Source organism: Sus scrofa, chromosome 2 (assembly GCF_000003025.6).
Source record: "Sus scrofa isolate TJ Tabasco breed Duroc chromosome 2, Sscrofa11.1, whole genome shotgun sequence".
Taxonomy (NCBI): domain Eukaryota; kingdom Metazoa; phylum Chordata; class Mammalia; order Artiodactyla; family Suidae; genus Sus; species Sus scrofa.
This window is the reverse complement of record NC_010444.4, coordinates 114,319,568-114,335,220: the sequence shown is the minus strand read 5'-3', so window position 1 is coordinate 114,335,220 and position 15,653 is coordinate 114,319,568. Positions and strand designations below refer to the sequence as shown.

General features: G+C 34.4%; 1 protein-coding gene across 2 annotated transcripts in view; it reads left to right on the top strand.

Annotated features, from left to right (window-relative positions):
- PJA2 (praja ring finger ubiquitin ligase 2) overlaps positions 1-15,249 on the top strand; it is a 355,790-nt gene extending 340,541 nt beyond the window's left edge. For both annotated transcript variants that reach the window (XM_021085401.1, XM_003123822.5), the window contains 3 exons: positions 9,365-9,479; positions 9,870-9,991; positions 12,093-15,249. In XM_021085401.1, the coding sequence (XP_020941060.1) occupies positions 9,365-9,479; positions 9,870-9,991; positions 12,093-12,218 (363 nt within the window). In that variant the 3' untranslated portion in view covers positions 12,219-15,249. The remainder of the gene's footprint in view (positions 1-9,364; positions 9,480-9,869; positions 9,992-12,092) is intronic.

Genomic DNA, 15,653 nt, shown 5'->3' with positions numbered 1-15,653 from the left:
CTAAAAAGCAAATAATAATAATAATAGTAATTTAACACTAACATTCTTTACATGAAGCAAACACAGTAAGACAAACTGAGTGCTTTGAAGTGTTTTTTCCTCAAGCAGTCCAATCTCTGTTTGGCAATAGTTGTTTTCATTTCTATTATTTTTCCAATACCAGGCTGATCTTTCTTTTCAGGTAGTGGATATTAGTGAATACATTGACAGCAAACATTTGCCTCAGATTTGAGTGGGAACAGGACAAAATATTTAAGAGCTTTAACTGTTTTAAAACAGTGATATTAAAACTTTTTACTTACTCCCGAAGAAATTTAGAAGAAAAAAAAGTACTCCTTTGCATATCTTTACATTGACATCTACATTTTTTTGGCATTCTTAAGAAATATTATTTACTCTTTGTAATAAGTAATAAGTAGTATTATTTACCTCTTTGCAGTAGAAATATGTTCAGGAATTTAAATGTAATGAAATTGATTTAAATTGAGTTAAAATTGTTTGTAGGGTCTTTTCATCAAAAACAAACTTATAAATTTTGATAAGTAATTATTTGAATATAATTTAAAGCTTTACTGGAAATGCATCTCTTGATGAAATAGAGGGTTTTTCCCTTCCCTAATTACATTATGAGTGCATTTGATTCATTCCTCTAATGAGATACAGTTCAGCCTCAAGTTTATTTCTGGTTTTCACCTTTATGAATGTAAGCTTGAAAAATCTTATTCAAAATAAGTAAATTGGTAGGAATGGAAGGAGTTTGTCATAGCATTGTCATTGAATTCTTCTGAGATATTTGCCAAAAATCACAAAAACTTAACAAATTATTTAGAGCCTCCTTCAGTTTGGTGGGGTGTTTTTTTGTTGTTGTTGTTTGTTTGTTTTGAAAGTAGAGAATTGGAAACCATCTGCAAAGAATTGTTATTCAGTCGTTATAGTTCATTTTGACCCCAGTATTTCAGATTGCCCTGTTTGAATGGGTGAGAAGTAGGCTTTTATTTATAAAAGTGGAAAAAGGTTAGCGTAAAAAGGAATGTGGAAACGGAGAGCCAGCATGATACTTTGACAGAAGGGGAGTTCTCAGGCAAATTTCTTTGAGGAAAGATTACATAAGAAAGTTAATTGAAATTGAGACTCTTAAGACTCTCCATGCCCCTGACCCCTGGGAAACTGTTAACATATTTACAGAGTACCTCATATACACTAGGCTGTAGGCCTTAGGAAGGTAGTGCATAAAATAAGCTCCTGGACTTTTGGGTTAGACTGATTCTTTTAGGCTCTGTGACTTTGGATAATTTACTTAACCTCCTTTAAGGTTCAGGTCCTCATCTATAGAATGGGAATAACAAAATTTACCTCAAGGGTTATTGTGAGATTGCATTAAAGCACTCAGCAGAAAACCTGGTGCCATGGTAAGCCTTCAGTAAATGGCTGTATTCAAAGATACATTCAAATTAGCAGTCAACCAAGTGTTAATCAGGTAGCAAGTTTGGATTCAGTGGTCATTCAAAATCATTATTAAGGGAGTTCCCATCATGGGGCTCAGTGGTTAACAAATCTGCATAGCATCCATGAGGACACAGGTTCAGTCCCTGGCCTTGCTCAGTGGGTTAAGGATCCGGTGTTGCTGTAAGCTGTGGTGTAGGATGGCAGTTGTAGTTCCGATTTGACGCCTAGCCTGGGAACCTCCATATGCTGCAGGTATGGCTCTAAAAAGCAAAAAAAAAAAAAAAAAAAAAAATCATTATTAAGTCATTTGTTTTAAGTCTTCAGTCCTTAGAAACTCAATTCTGTTTTATTCTTTAGAAACTAAATTTTGTACTGACAAAGGCTTATGCTAGGTCTGTGTTTAAACCTAAATGTATTCCATTTGGGCTCTTTAGGCCATTTAGTTGTCTTTCTGACACTTGGACTCACATTTGAATATATTGCACTAAGCCAAAAAAAAAAAAAAAAAAGATTAAAAAAAAGGGAGTTCCCATCGTGGCGCAGTGGTTAACGAATCCGACTAGGAACCATGAGATTGCGGGTTCGGTCCCTGCCCTTGCTCAGTGGATTAAGGATCCGGCGTTGCCGTGAGCTGTGGTGTAGGCTGCAGACGCGGCTTGGATCCTGTGTTGCTGTGGCTCTGGCATAGGCCGGCAGCTGCAGCGCCGATTAGACCCCTAACCTGGGAACCTCCATATGCCGTGTGAGCGGCCCAAGCAAAAAAAAAAAAAAAAAAAAGATGAATATATTGCACTAAGGTATGGACACATTTTTATAGATTTTCAGAGCAGTGGCTATAAAATGGTCTCTCTTGCTCTTGTTGCTTGGACCTGTTGCCAGATCAACCTTAAATATATGTTAATACCAAGGCAATAAATTATTTTTACGTATATTGAAATTTCAGGTTTTCAGTAGTACTGCAAATATGCAGATAATCATAAGAAAGGAAAAATGAACCTATTGACCCAAACATGTATTAAAGTATAGTTAGCCTGGAATAGCCTCCTAAAATGGAACTTCTTATATAAATCATACCCCTTTTCTTTTTTGTAACTTTAGTTTTTTTTGGTATACTTAATTTACAATGTTGTGTTAGTTTCAGGTGTGCAGCAAAGTGTTTTACCTTCTTTTTTGTTTATATGTAGCACAGATAAGTACTTGCAGAGTCCATCTTGAGAAATACATAGAAAATTGGAGGAGATTCTAAATATAGTTATTTATGAGAAGGAAGGAACAAATTACAGGCTCTTTCATTCCATTTCCTATCTCCTGGTGGGAAAGTTTAGTATAAAAAATTATTAGCTGTAATGGGATTAGAGTAAAAAGGGCTTGTTTAATAACAAAGATTGTTCTAAGGAATATAGAAAAACACATCTAAGGAACAGCCATCACCCCGGATCACCTAAGGAAGAGTCCCCACTCTACGATCCATACCTTGATGGAGATGGCTTTGGCTCACTTAATAGCAGAAAAGTCATTGTGGTACTGGGCTGGCAGAACTTGCTGGAAATCAGCCCTGTAGGGTGCTGGGGAAAGCTATTCATAGGGAGATGTCTAATTGGAAATCCTCTGCTAAAGAACTGTCTAAGGTGGGTGCTGGGGGAAGCTAGTGGTAACTGGCTGCTGCTGGCCACATGGAGTACAGCATCTAGAAGCTGCAGAAACTGTACACGTTGCTGGAGTCTGGTGCTGGAGAGAGCATGCCAAAGAAGCCTGTCAGGCCTTCTCACCAGGATCAGAAGCAAAGCCCTTTTCCTTCTGTGCTGTCTCTTGAGCATCCTTGATGAACAAAGCTGAATAACTTGACAGCTTTTAGAAGGGAAAATATTTAGATGGCCCAAATCCATTTTCAGAGAGCTTACAAAAATAGTCACCTTAGATCTGAAGAACAATAGTTGATAATTGGAACAGTTAGTATCTTTGACTACTTGGATTCTGTGTACACCTTTCTACACGGATTTGAACTCGCATCCAACAATACGGCTATATTTCTAACTAATACAATGCAGCTACTTTTGGAGTTCCCTGGTGTTATACCAGGTTAAGGACCTGGCATTCTCACTGCTCTGGCGTGGGTTTGATCCCTGGCCTGGGGAACTTTAACATGCAGCAGGTATGACACCCCCCCCCCCATAAAAGATGCAGCTGTTCTTAAAAATGAAGTTTTCACCCTTTCCACAGAATGAATGGATGAACAGTCCCGAGAGTCATTGTATCCATTGCTGGCTATGTTAATTACAATTACAAATTAAGTCAGTCATACTGAATATTCTCTTATTTAAAAATTAAATTATAAAGTTGACTGCTGTACTAAATAAAAATGGGAAGGATAGAAAAAAAAAGGAAAATGATTAATAGATACAAATAAACAAATATATATACCAAGCAAATAGAAAATATTCAAAGCTACTAGTCCTTGTTTCTGTATTTGGTCACAATCTGTAATTGAGAGTGTCCTTCTTCCATATTTTCCCTGCCTTCAGCAAGAAATCTCACCTGGTTAGGATTCTTCAGTTAGTGATATAACCCAGATCTGCATTTCTCTAGAGTCTGTGTCCTCAGTCATCCTACCTTTTTTAGCTGCCGTAGCTTTTCCGCTACAAAATCTGTCAGGGAGGGGATAAGCCAATCAGACTGGAAAAACCTGGTGCAGAAGAAGTCGTCTGTGTTACCGAAGCCCACAGTAGAGAACCCTTACACAGGAGTGAGGCCTGCCCAGCAAGTCCACTAGAACTAAGAAGCAAAGTCCTTTCCTCCTGTGATATCTCTCCACCACCTTCTACTGGTAAAGCCAAAGATCATGGTAGCTGACAAAGGAAAAATATTTAAAAGGCCCAGATCTATTTTCATAAAACAGAAATGAAGGGCAGTTTTGGAGCTGAGAGGTAATAATAATTCAATTACTGGCACACTTTTTCTTGTTGCAGTATCTGTCTCCAAATCCAAAGTCCAATTTAGTACCCAGTGTTATTAACTATGTTTATTATAACTCTTTTAATGAACCTTTTTTGCTTATTACTCTTTTTTCAGTCCTGACCTTGCTTTCACCTTGGCCCTATCCTATAATGTAGATCATCTCAAATCCTTCTTGGAAACACAATTTATTGCTAAAATATCTAGGCTAGATCTTGAGGAATATACAAAAGATTATGTTTGCTGTCTAAGAGAACATGATATTAACAGGTAGAATCCTATTCCTACCTAGGAAACCTAGTTTATTTTGTATTGTGGTAAAAGACACATGATATAAAATTTACCATTTTAACCATTTTAAGTATATAGTCAGATGGCATTAAGTGCATCATAAAAAAAAAAAAAAACTATAATCCCTTCTTTCCTTATCCTGTGGCAACCATCTTTCTACTTTCTAATGAGTTTACTACTTTAGGTACTTGATATAAGGTATACAGTATTTATCTGGCTTATTTCACTTAACATAGTGCCTTCAGTGTTCATCTTTGTTGCACCATGTATCAGAATTTCCTTTTTCAAGGCTGAATAATACTCCACTGGATTTATATGCCCTGTTTTTTCAAGCTTTATTGAAATATAATTGGCATGTAGCATCATATAAGTTTAAGTGATTGATACACTTATGTATTGTGACATGATTATCACAGTAGGATTGTTTACCTCCATCATCTCACATCATTACCATTTCTTTCTTGTGTGAACATTTAAGATTTTTTTTTTTAGCAACTTTCAAGTAAATAATATAATACTGTTGTCTATAATTGCATGCTACCTTAGATCCCCAGGACTTATACCTGGAAGTTTGTACCCTTTGACAAGTAACTGCCCATTTTCCCCAGCCCTCAGTCCCTGACAACCATCATTCTATTCTCTGTTTATGTGATGAAGTTCATCTTTTATAGATTCCACGTATAAGTTATATTATACGGTATTTGTGTTTCTCTGAGTTATTTCACTTAGCATAACGCCCTCAAGGTTCATCCATGTTGTCATACATGGCAGGATTTCCTTCATTTCCTGGCTGAGTAATATTCCTTTGTGTGTGTGTGACGTCTTCATTATCCATTCACTAGTGGATTGTTTCCATATTTTGGCTATTGTAAATAATATTGCAGTAAAAATGCAGTTCAGATATCTCTTCAAGATCCTAATTTCATTTCCTTTAGGTAACTACCAAGAAGTGGAGTTGTTGGATCATATGGTATTTCTGTTTTTAATTTTGAGGCAATTTTCTACAGTTTCCTGTAGTAGCTGCATCAGTTTACATTCCCACTAACAGTGCATGAGAGCTCCCTTATCTACGCAGCTTGGCCAACAATTTTATTTCTTGTCTTTTTGTCATAGACATTCTAACAGGTGTGAGGTGGTATCTCATTGTGATTTGATCTGAATTTCCCTGATGATTAGTGTTATCAAGCTTCTTTTAATGTGTCTCTTGGCCTTTTCTATGTCTTCTTTGGGCAAATGTCTATTCGTTACTCTGCCCATTTTTTAGTATTTGTTTTTTAGCTATTAAGTTCCTTATATATTTTGAATGTTGGCTCCTTATCAGATACACGATTTGTAAATATTTTCTTTCATTTTGTAGCTTGGCTTTTCATTTTTGGGTTGATTCTTTCTTTTCCTATGCAAAAGCTTTTGCATTTAATGTAGTCCACTTAATTATTTCTGCTTTCATTGCTTATGCTTTTGTTGTCATATCCGAAAATCATTGCCAAGACCAGTGTCAAGGAACTTTTGCTCAGTATTTTCTTCTGTGAGTTTTATAGTTTCAGGTCTTAGGTGTAAGTCTTTATTCCATTTCAAGTTAATTTTTGTGAGTGATGTAAGGTAGGAGGTTCACTTTGATGCATGTGATTATCCTTCTGCATCTGATTATTCAGTTTTCACAGTGCCACTTATTGGAGAGGTTATCCTTTCTTCATTGAGTATTCCTGGCTCTTTTGTCAAAATATTAGTTGTTCATGTTTGCCAGGAGTTATTTCTGGGCTCTTGATTCTGTTCTATTGGAATGTGTGTCTGTGTTTATGCCAGTACCATATTTTTAAAATTACTATAGTTTTGTGGTATAGTTTGAAATCAGGATATATGATGCCTTCAGCTTTGTTCCTTGCTTTGTCTATTCAGGATCAGGATTTTTAGTGGTTCCATACAAATTTTAAGATGTTTTTATCTCTTTCCGTGAAATACACTATAGGAAGTTTGATGGAGATTGCATTAAATCTATAGATTAGGTAGTATGGATATTTTAATATACAAATTTTTCTAATCCTTGAACATGTGGTATATATGTGCCTTTATAATTTTGAGGTGTGTTTCTCCTATACCCAATTTATTAAAAGATTTTTTTTTTTTATCATGGAAGTATGCTGTATTTTGTCAAAGGCAGCTTGGGTTTATTTTTGCATCTTTTGAGGTGATCATATGCTTTCTATCTTTTCATTTTATAAATGTGGTGTGTCATTTATCAATTCACGTGTGCTGAACCATCCTTGCATCCCAGGGATAAATCTCACTTGATCACAGTGTATGATTGATCCTGTTTTGTGCTGTTAAATGTGGTTTGTTACTATTTTGTTGGGCTATAGTTTTCTTTTCTTATACAGGCATACCTCTGAGGTAATGTGGGTTTGGCTCAAGACCACAGCAATAAAATAAATATCACAATAAAGCAAGTTAACAATTTTTTTGTTCCCTAGTACATATAAAAATTATGTTTATACTATAGTCTATTAAGTAGACAATAGCATTATGTCTAGAAAAATGATGTACTTATTTAATTTTTAATTGTATATTGCTAAAAAATATTTAATTTTTAAATCCTATATTGCTAAAAAATATAACCATCATCTGATAATACAGGGTTGCCACAGACCTTGAATTTATAGATAATATATTGCCTGTGAAACACAATAAAGTAAAACTCAGTAAAACAGTGTATTCCTGTTGTGTCCTTAACTGGCTTTTGTATCAGAGTAACGCTGTCCTCATAAAACAAGTTTGGGAATATTCCCTCCTCCACAGTTTTTTGAAAGAGTTTGAGAAAGGATTGAGATCAGTTCTTTGGTAGAATTTCGCAGGGAAACCGTCTGATCCTGGACTTTTCTTTTCTGGGAAATTTTTGATTACTGATTCATTCTCCCTACTTTTATTGGTCTACACAGATTTTCTGTTTCTTCATGATTAATTCTTGGTAGGTTTTGTGTTTCTAGGAATTTACCCATTTCTTTTGATATTTGTTGTTGTATAGCTAATTATTCATGATAGTCTCCTATGATGCTTTGTACTTCTGTGTAATGTCTCTTTCATTTATGATTTTGAGTCTTTTGTCTTAGTCTAACTAAAGGTTTGTCAATTTCATTTAAAAAAACATAGCTCCTAGTTGTTGTTTTCTTCTTTTCTGTTCTCTACTTCATTTATTTCTGCTCTGATCTTTGTTCCTTCCTTCTGATAACTGTCAGCTTAGTTTGTTCCCTTTTTTAGTTCCTAGAGGTGTTAAGTTGTTTGAGATATTTCTTTTTCCTTAATGTAGGTGGTTTTTGCTACAAACTTCCCTCTTGAAACTTCTTTTGCTTCATCCCATAAGTTTTGGCATGTTGTATTTCCATTTTTGTTTCTTTCAACGTTATCTATTGATTTCTTCTTTGACCCATTGGTCGTTCAGGAATGTGTTGTTTATTTCCACATATATGTGAATTTTCTGGTTTTCTTCCTGTTGTTGACTTTTCATTTCTTGCCATTTTGGTCAGAAAAGATAGCTGATGTGATTTGAGTCTTCTCAAATGTGCTAAGACTTGTTTTATGATACATCACATGATCTAACCTAGAGAGTGTTCCATGTGCATTCCGGAAGAAATGTATATTCTGCTGATGTTATGTACAGAATATTCTATATGTGTCTGTTAGGTCCACTTTACCTAAAGTATAGTTCACATCTATTGTTTCCTTTTTGTTTTCTGCCTAGATGATCTGTTAGTGAAAGTGAGATATTAAACTCCCCTGTAGTATAGTTATTTTTAATACTCTTGTTCTTTAACCTTTATACTTAGTAAAGTGGTTAACACACTACTGTATTACAGTATTGTTGTCTAATGTCACGTTAGATTAGGGTTTTTTTGCTTACTATACTTGACTGCTGTGATATTGGGTGGATGGTAGATATTTATTTATGATTGTTATAGCTTCTTGATGAATTTATTATCATTATAAAATATCTTCTTTGCCTCTTGTTATGATTGTGAGAATTACTGAAACAAAGTGAACAAATGCTATTTGAAAAAAAATGGTATTGATAGATTTGTTCAGTACAAGGTTGCTAGAAACCTTCAATTTGTTTGTTTGTTTGTTTGTTTGTTTGTTTAAAAAAAGCAGTATCTACAAAGTACAGTAAAACGAGGTGTGCCTGTACTAGGGAACTAATAATGTGGGTGTACTCACTCTGTATCGGGAACAGATACAGCCACTCAGGAATTCATTATTTGCCTTCCTACCTTGAGCATCTCCTAACTTTGGCCACATTTTATCTTTGATGAGTTGAACCTATCTGAACTGTTTACTTTCTTTCAAATTATTTATCTCACATAGAAACTTATAAGTTGGAAGAGATAACCATTCTTCTGAAAATAAAAGTGTAATGGGCAAAGTACATAGTTATTGAAACAAGATAGATTTTTGTTGTACTTGTGGAAAAATAGAACTTTTTTGGTATATTTTATTTTATTGTGATTTGTTAGTGGTGATGATGGTTCCTTTTGAAAGGAGGCAAAAAAGACAGGGACTGAAGCAGAAGAAACCAATGGGAAAGAGAATAATGGTGGATGTAATTTTGGAAGCTACCTTTAAAAATAGTTTTCTGTTATTGCTTTAAAACAGGTTTTCTAACAAAGAAATGTGACTTCCTTTTCAGACTGCCCTTGCACATTTAGAGTCTCTTGCAGTGGATGTTGAGGTAGCCAACCCACCAGCCAGTAAAGAGAGCATCGATGGTCTCCCAGAGACCCTTGTTCTTGAAGATCACACTGGTGAGGGCAAAGCTGATATCTGATGTTGAATGACACATTGCTTATTCAAGTATATTGTCAGTGCATCTAGAAGATAAAATGCTGTCAGAAACTTTCATTAGATTTTCTACAAAGTCTAGTTTTGACAAACTTTTACCTGGTAGAATTTTTTAATTTATCAAGTGATAGGCTGGGACAAATGTTCTCCAGTCAACTTTTCTACAAAAGCAGTGTTGTTAAATTTCAAGTTGTCATGTCTTAAGCATATCATGTCTTAACATGCTTGCCAATTAATTGATCAGTGTGGTTCTTTTGTCCTTCATAATTATCATCTATGAGTTAATATGTTGATTTTCAATTTTGTTAAACTTGAACTTTATAGGATTAATAAGTCACATTATTTGTTTTCAGCTATTGGTCAGGAGCAATGCTGTCCAATCTGTTGCAGCGAGTATATTAAGGACGATATAGCGACAGAGCTACCTTGTCACCATTTCTTTCACAAACCTTGTGTCTCAATTTGGCTACAGAAGGTAAGTTGCAGATTTCTTTTTAAAAATTAATATTTTAATAGCTTCTCCTATAAGTTAAGCCTATTTTATGTAGCTACTTACTTGTAGTACTTTTTAACTCATTGTTTAAAATTGGTTATCTTTTAATGACTACAGATTAATGGTAATATCAAACAATTTTACCTTACTAACATTGTGTATAAAACAATATAGGCAAATGATTTTAGGATAAAGTGAATTAGATCTTTTAACTAGCTCTGAAATTTGATGATTTCAAATACCTTAAGTAAAGAAGCCTATGGGACTACTCAGACGACTATAACATTATTATAGATACTCTGCTAATAAGAATTGGTATCTAAAAATGTATATGAGAAATACTTAATAACCTGTCCAGTACTTCCTATTACAAATTTTTATATACTGTTTTTGAATGTTTACCCAATAATCTTTAAATATATTGGAATTACTTAAGAAAAAGTTTTACTTAAATCATCTCTGTAAACTCTATTTTTGCATTAAGGATGTTTACATGCAGTTCAGTGGAATTTCACAAAGCACTTTGCCAGCTTATTTAGTTATGGATGTGGTTCTTTCTTCCCTTCCTCTCTTCTTTTCTTTCCTTTATCTTTCTTTTCTGTTTCTCCCCTTCTACTCATACTTCATCTTTGTCAGAACTCTAGTTACTGTCTCTAAAATCCAATGCAGCATTGTTCACCATTTCTTTATAAAATCTAAAGTTTCTGTCTAGGTTTTCAAGACGGTCTGTGATCTTCAGACTTACTCCTCTGTACATTCACTCATGTTTGCTTAGCCTGGTGTGGTCTTTCCCTTATTGTTATTGCAGGTGGTTTAGGTAGGTCCAACTTAAGTTCCACCTTTTCTATTCTTAATATCCCCTTTTTTAAAACTCACAAAATAGTATCAGAGCCTGAAAAAGGAGCTAGTGTTTTGTTTGTCTGTTCTATGTCATGCAACAGTTGTTGTTCATATGTATTTTCCCATTTAATCCTAACAGTAATTCTGGGACGTATTGGTATCCTTACTCTCATTTTCCAATAATTGTTACTGATCTAAAGTTACATAGCCACTGTGTGGTTGATTGAAACAGCACTCATCTATTTGACTCTAAAATGTAGCTTTTATAGCCTCATCTCTATGGCAAGTGCACAATAAGTGTTTGCTGAGTTAAATTCTTGAATTGTAGATATTATATATGTTGTACAATCTTGAATTATCATTGTTTTTGCTTTAACCCAAGGTAATAATCTCTTTAGTCTCTCTCCCCTCAGGAAACAGCGTATTATGAAGCCTTTCTCCTGGGGAGAAGGTTCCCAAGATACAAATCTTTGTCACCTTCAACAACTTGATTTCTTTAACCTGCTTTCTATCAGATAGATCTCTTTGGGGAAAATATCAGATTGTGAGGGAATATATCTGGGTATCATTGCCAGATGATATATTTCTAATAATTTTCCATTGGTTCTAAAATAATGTGCTCCCAATCTAATTGCTTTCCCTGTTCCACCTTCCCGCAATTTATTTTATAATTTAGAAGGCAGCTAACTCTCCATATCTTTTTGAAAAGGAATTATATAACTTATAAAGAAGGTCTATGGTGCCCCTGTTGTGGCATATCTGTGCTAAACCAAAGTGAGCCTTAAATGAGGAAGAATCTAGGGGCATGATTTGATGTAATAAATGTGTGAATTAATTAGATCTCTGATTTCTCTAGTCCTGTGCATTGTAGATTACATAAAATAATTCAGCTCAAGGGAGGACATGCCTTGTGACTCCATGTTCTCACCCCTGTAGCACCAGTACCAAGTGGAGAGTTTAGTATACTCTCATTTAATACTCACTAAATGAAAGATGAGTAACGTGAAAGACATAAACATGATTAGGAGACACAGTTTACTTCAAAGAAATTACAATCTGATTGGGATGAAGAGGAAATAGCATCAGAATTTTGCCTCTCTATATTGTGTGGGTTAGAAATTTATTTTTTTTTAAGTTATTTGACTTGTTTGTAGGATAATGATACTGTTTTTTCTTTCTTAAGATATTTTATAGTAGTTAAGACCTTTCCTTTGGCTATGACCTTGTTTTTTTCTCCCTCTAGTCAGGGACATGCCCTGTGTGCCGCCGTCATTTTCCACCTGCTGTGATTGAAACACCTGCAGCTGCTTCCTCTGAGCCTGATCATGATGCCCCACCTTCAAATGACAGTACTGCAGAAGCCCCCTAAACCCTAACACTTGAATGAGATCAGTCTATCAGAGTAAATCTGCCAATTCCTTCTAAATCTGATGTGCAAATAATTATATATAAATATATTAAAAATGCTATATATAGTCTATGCCATAGTTTAGAAAGAATATTAACCTTTCTAAACTAAATTTAGGTTTGCAGAAAGTACTAAACATTTTCAAGCTGAATGTTGAGCAGTGCATCCATTTTCTTTAGTTTAATATGTTATTAATTGTAAAGTCAAGCTTATCAACTAACTTTCTCCAGAAGAAATAATCCTCTATGTGGCACACATTGTTTTGTTCTGAAGTTCTGCCACTAAGTGATTCTAAGTAAGCTTTCCTGTCTATTTGCATCAAATGTGAAGACTGTGATCACAACAGTAGCCAAATTTGATTTTGTTGCAAATAAAAAAGAATTCTAAAGCATGCTTTTTCATTGGTCCCTTTGCTTTTGCTTCATCAAAACCTCTTAGTTCATAATACTGAGTGGTTTTATAAGAAGCTATCTACTCTTCCATCTTTGAAATTAAGGCTTTTTAGGATGCCAAACAAAACTTCTGGCTAGAGCATCATAAAATTTTAAAACCTTAAATGTAATCCCTAGGAAACGGTTAGGTAGTAAAATAAATTGTTATATTTTAATTGGTGGATGTGCTTAAAAGTAAGTTTAACAAAGCATATGAACAATGTCGTGTGCTCAGTGCTTGGTATAGTGAGGTGAATTAGATGGCCTTATGAAATCCTTTCTACTTGGATAAAATTATACTTGAAGGTCCAAAACACTCATGGCACATTTGTATAATAAATACTAGATATAGTTAAAGGTAACTTTGAAGTATTTTGGAAAGTCTGAAAACAAGCATAAAGTGTTTTAAAACACTCTTCCTGTTGTATCCCAAAGGAAAACCTGATACCTTAAAAAACTGAAAGATTAATTGTACTAAATTGTGTAAAGCATAAAATAGATGGGATATGAGACAGATTTGGCCACACCTTTTTACAACATATCTAAATCTGTGTTACATTTTTTTATTTTAAAGTATTGCTGAACAAGGATTATTCACATTATTTTATCAGCATTTGTTTCTTTACACTCATATATTTTGGTAAAATTATTCACTGTGGAACTAAAGTAAAAAATAAGTATTTTGAAATTAAGCCATGGGTGAAAAAGTAGATTGTATGATTGCCTAGTGACTTTGTGAACAGAACTGAGTATATAACAGTTCCTTCCTTATTTTCTGTAAAAGAGAAGAGAAGATGTTGACCTCAGATTTACCCTCTGAAAGAGTTGTGTTCACAAGCTTTTACAAAAGTGAGAAAATCAGCTTCCTTTTTTTTTCTTAACATGGGAAATTTGACCCATAGGATCGTCTTTGTAATTATATTACCAAACTAAAACTTAACAGCTTTCCATTTAGGTGATCACACCCCATAGGCAAGTGTGTGTCTACGTGAACATAATATTTAACTTGCAGGTGTTATTGGGTATCAGTCAGCACCAGAGAATGATGGGTGTTAGAGTGCCACATTTGAGCAAGTAAAAAGTAAAGCACATAGTGAGTGAACATCCATCCAAGTAGTATGTGCATCATTTAGCTTGGACACAGAAAAGGAATATTTATATGGCTTCCCAAGTGCAAAATAACTTTTTATTTGTGTAATTTCTCTGAGTATTTATATTCCATCTCTTTTCTCCTTTCTTAAAAGTGGATTTTCACTGTTGGCACATTTGAGTCTTAAATATAAGGAACATAACACTTGCATTCTAATTTTTGCATATATTGTAAATGTGTCTGGTATTTACAGCAAAATACTGTGTATCCTTTTATGGGTAAAGCAGAATTGAACATTGCATGCATGTTATGTGGTGACTTTGTAATTTCGGGGTTCTTTGGGGCTTCTGTGACTTTAGAAATGCTTACATTCAGGCCTTAATGTTGCATTAGGTAGCATGTTTTCCTTCTGATGTATATAGTCACTGTTGTATAAACTAATCTTTGCTTGTTTTCTACTTTGTGATCTTTCCATACTGTATTTCATTGATGATCAGTTAGTGTCAAGGAGTCAAATCAGATTACAATTAATTTTCATGTGTATATTGTGGAAAAAATGTGACTCGTGTGATTTTTGTTGTTGTTGTTTGTTTCCTTTAAGTACTATTGATCAGTTGTGACACTTTACTGGTTAAACTGACAGTGCTACACATTTCTCTGTAATAAGCCACACATTATATTTAGGCAGTATAAAGGGACATTGGTTTTGTTCTCCTAGATAGCAGCTGTCCCAAAGAAAATATTTCTTCTTTGCCTGTTAAGATTTAGCTGTTATCTGCCAGTTGTTAAGTTTTGGTTCCAGATTCAACCAGCAGTGTTGAGAGCTGAACTTAAGATAGCTGTTGTACTTTTTGCTTTCCATCTGTTTCTGCCCTTCATTCTCAGCTCCCTACTATCTATAAACAGCTGCTATGAAGGAGAAAAGTTGAATAAGAGTTGGCTTAAAAATTCTTTTAAAAGAAAAATTGAAGTTTTAGAATTTTCATTGTAACAAACTAATGCAAGCTGAGGCTGACAAGTTAAGAGACCAGAATATTGTTTGATCACATCTTGGATCCTTTCAAAAAAGTAAAGAATATATGAAGGTAAATTAGTAGTATAAATATTAATACAAATATTATTTCTCTTATTTCTCTATTATATGTTAAGTGACTTGACCTAATTATTTTATTTTTTAAACATTTTCTCTCTTGTAATATGAATGCTGATATTTAAAGATAGATCTATGTGGTTTTCTTTTGTGTTTCTTAATTGTTTATCTCTACGTGGACTAACTCTTAAGATTATTTGTGATCTGAATTTATATATATAAGCTGTTAAATATATGTAAACTGTTAAAATGGAATGCAAGTTTTTGAAAAAGCCCTGGTCTAAATGTAATGATTGGTTTATTGTTCTACAACCGCAATTCATCATTTTTTGTGTAAATCATAAACAATAAACAGGATGTACTCAGTGGTCATTTCTAATATTTAATTGTGTAGTCGTATCACTTCTATAAGTATACCCCCCCCCCGGAGGATTTAATGTTAATAGCAAAGAACACAGGTATTAAGGAAATCTGGGATAGGCTCCTGAACACATGATTATACAGCCCTTTAACTGTGATCTAAGCAGGAGGACTTTAGAAGAGACCCCAGTTATACAGAAGTGGTTCATGGACTTCCAGAGTTAGAGCCACTCAGCATTCCTGCATGGGTAAGATTTCCTTGTTAGAAGAGTATCACCCAGATGTTCCTATAAATAGGACATATGTGAAGCTAGACAGAAAGGTTCTGTCTCTCCTGTGTGGCCACTTCTTCATATCTTCCCTCAGGCTTCACACTTTTCTCAGATCTTGCATGCTATCTATTCGAGATCAGCCTGGAATTGGCT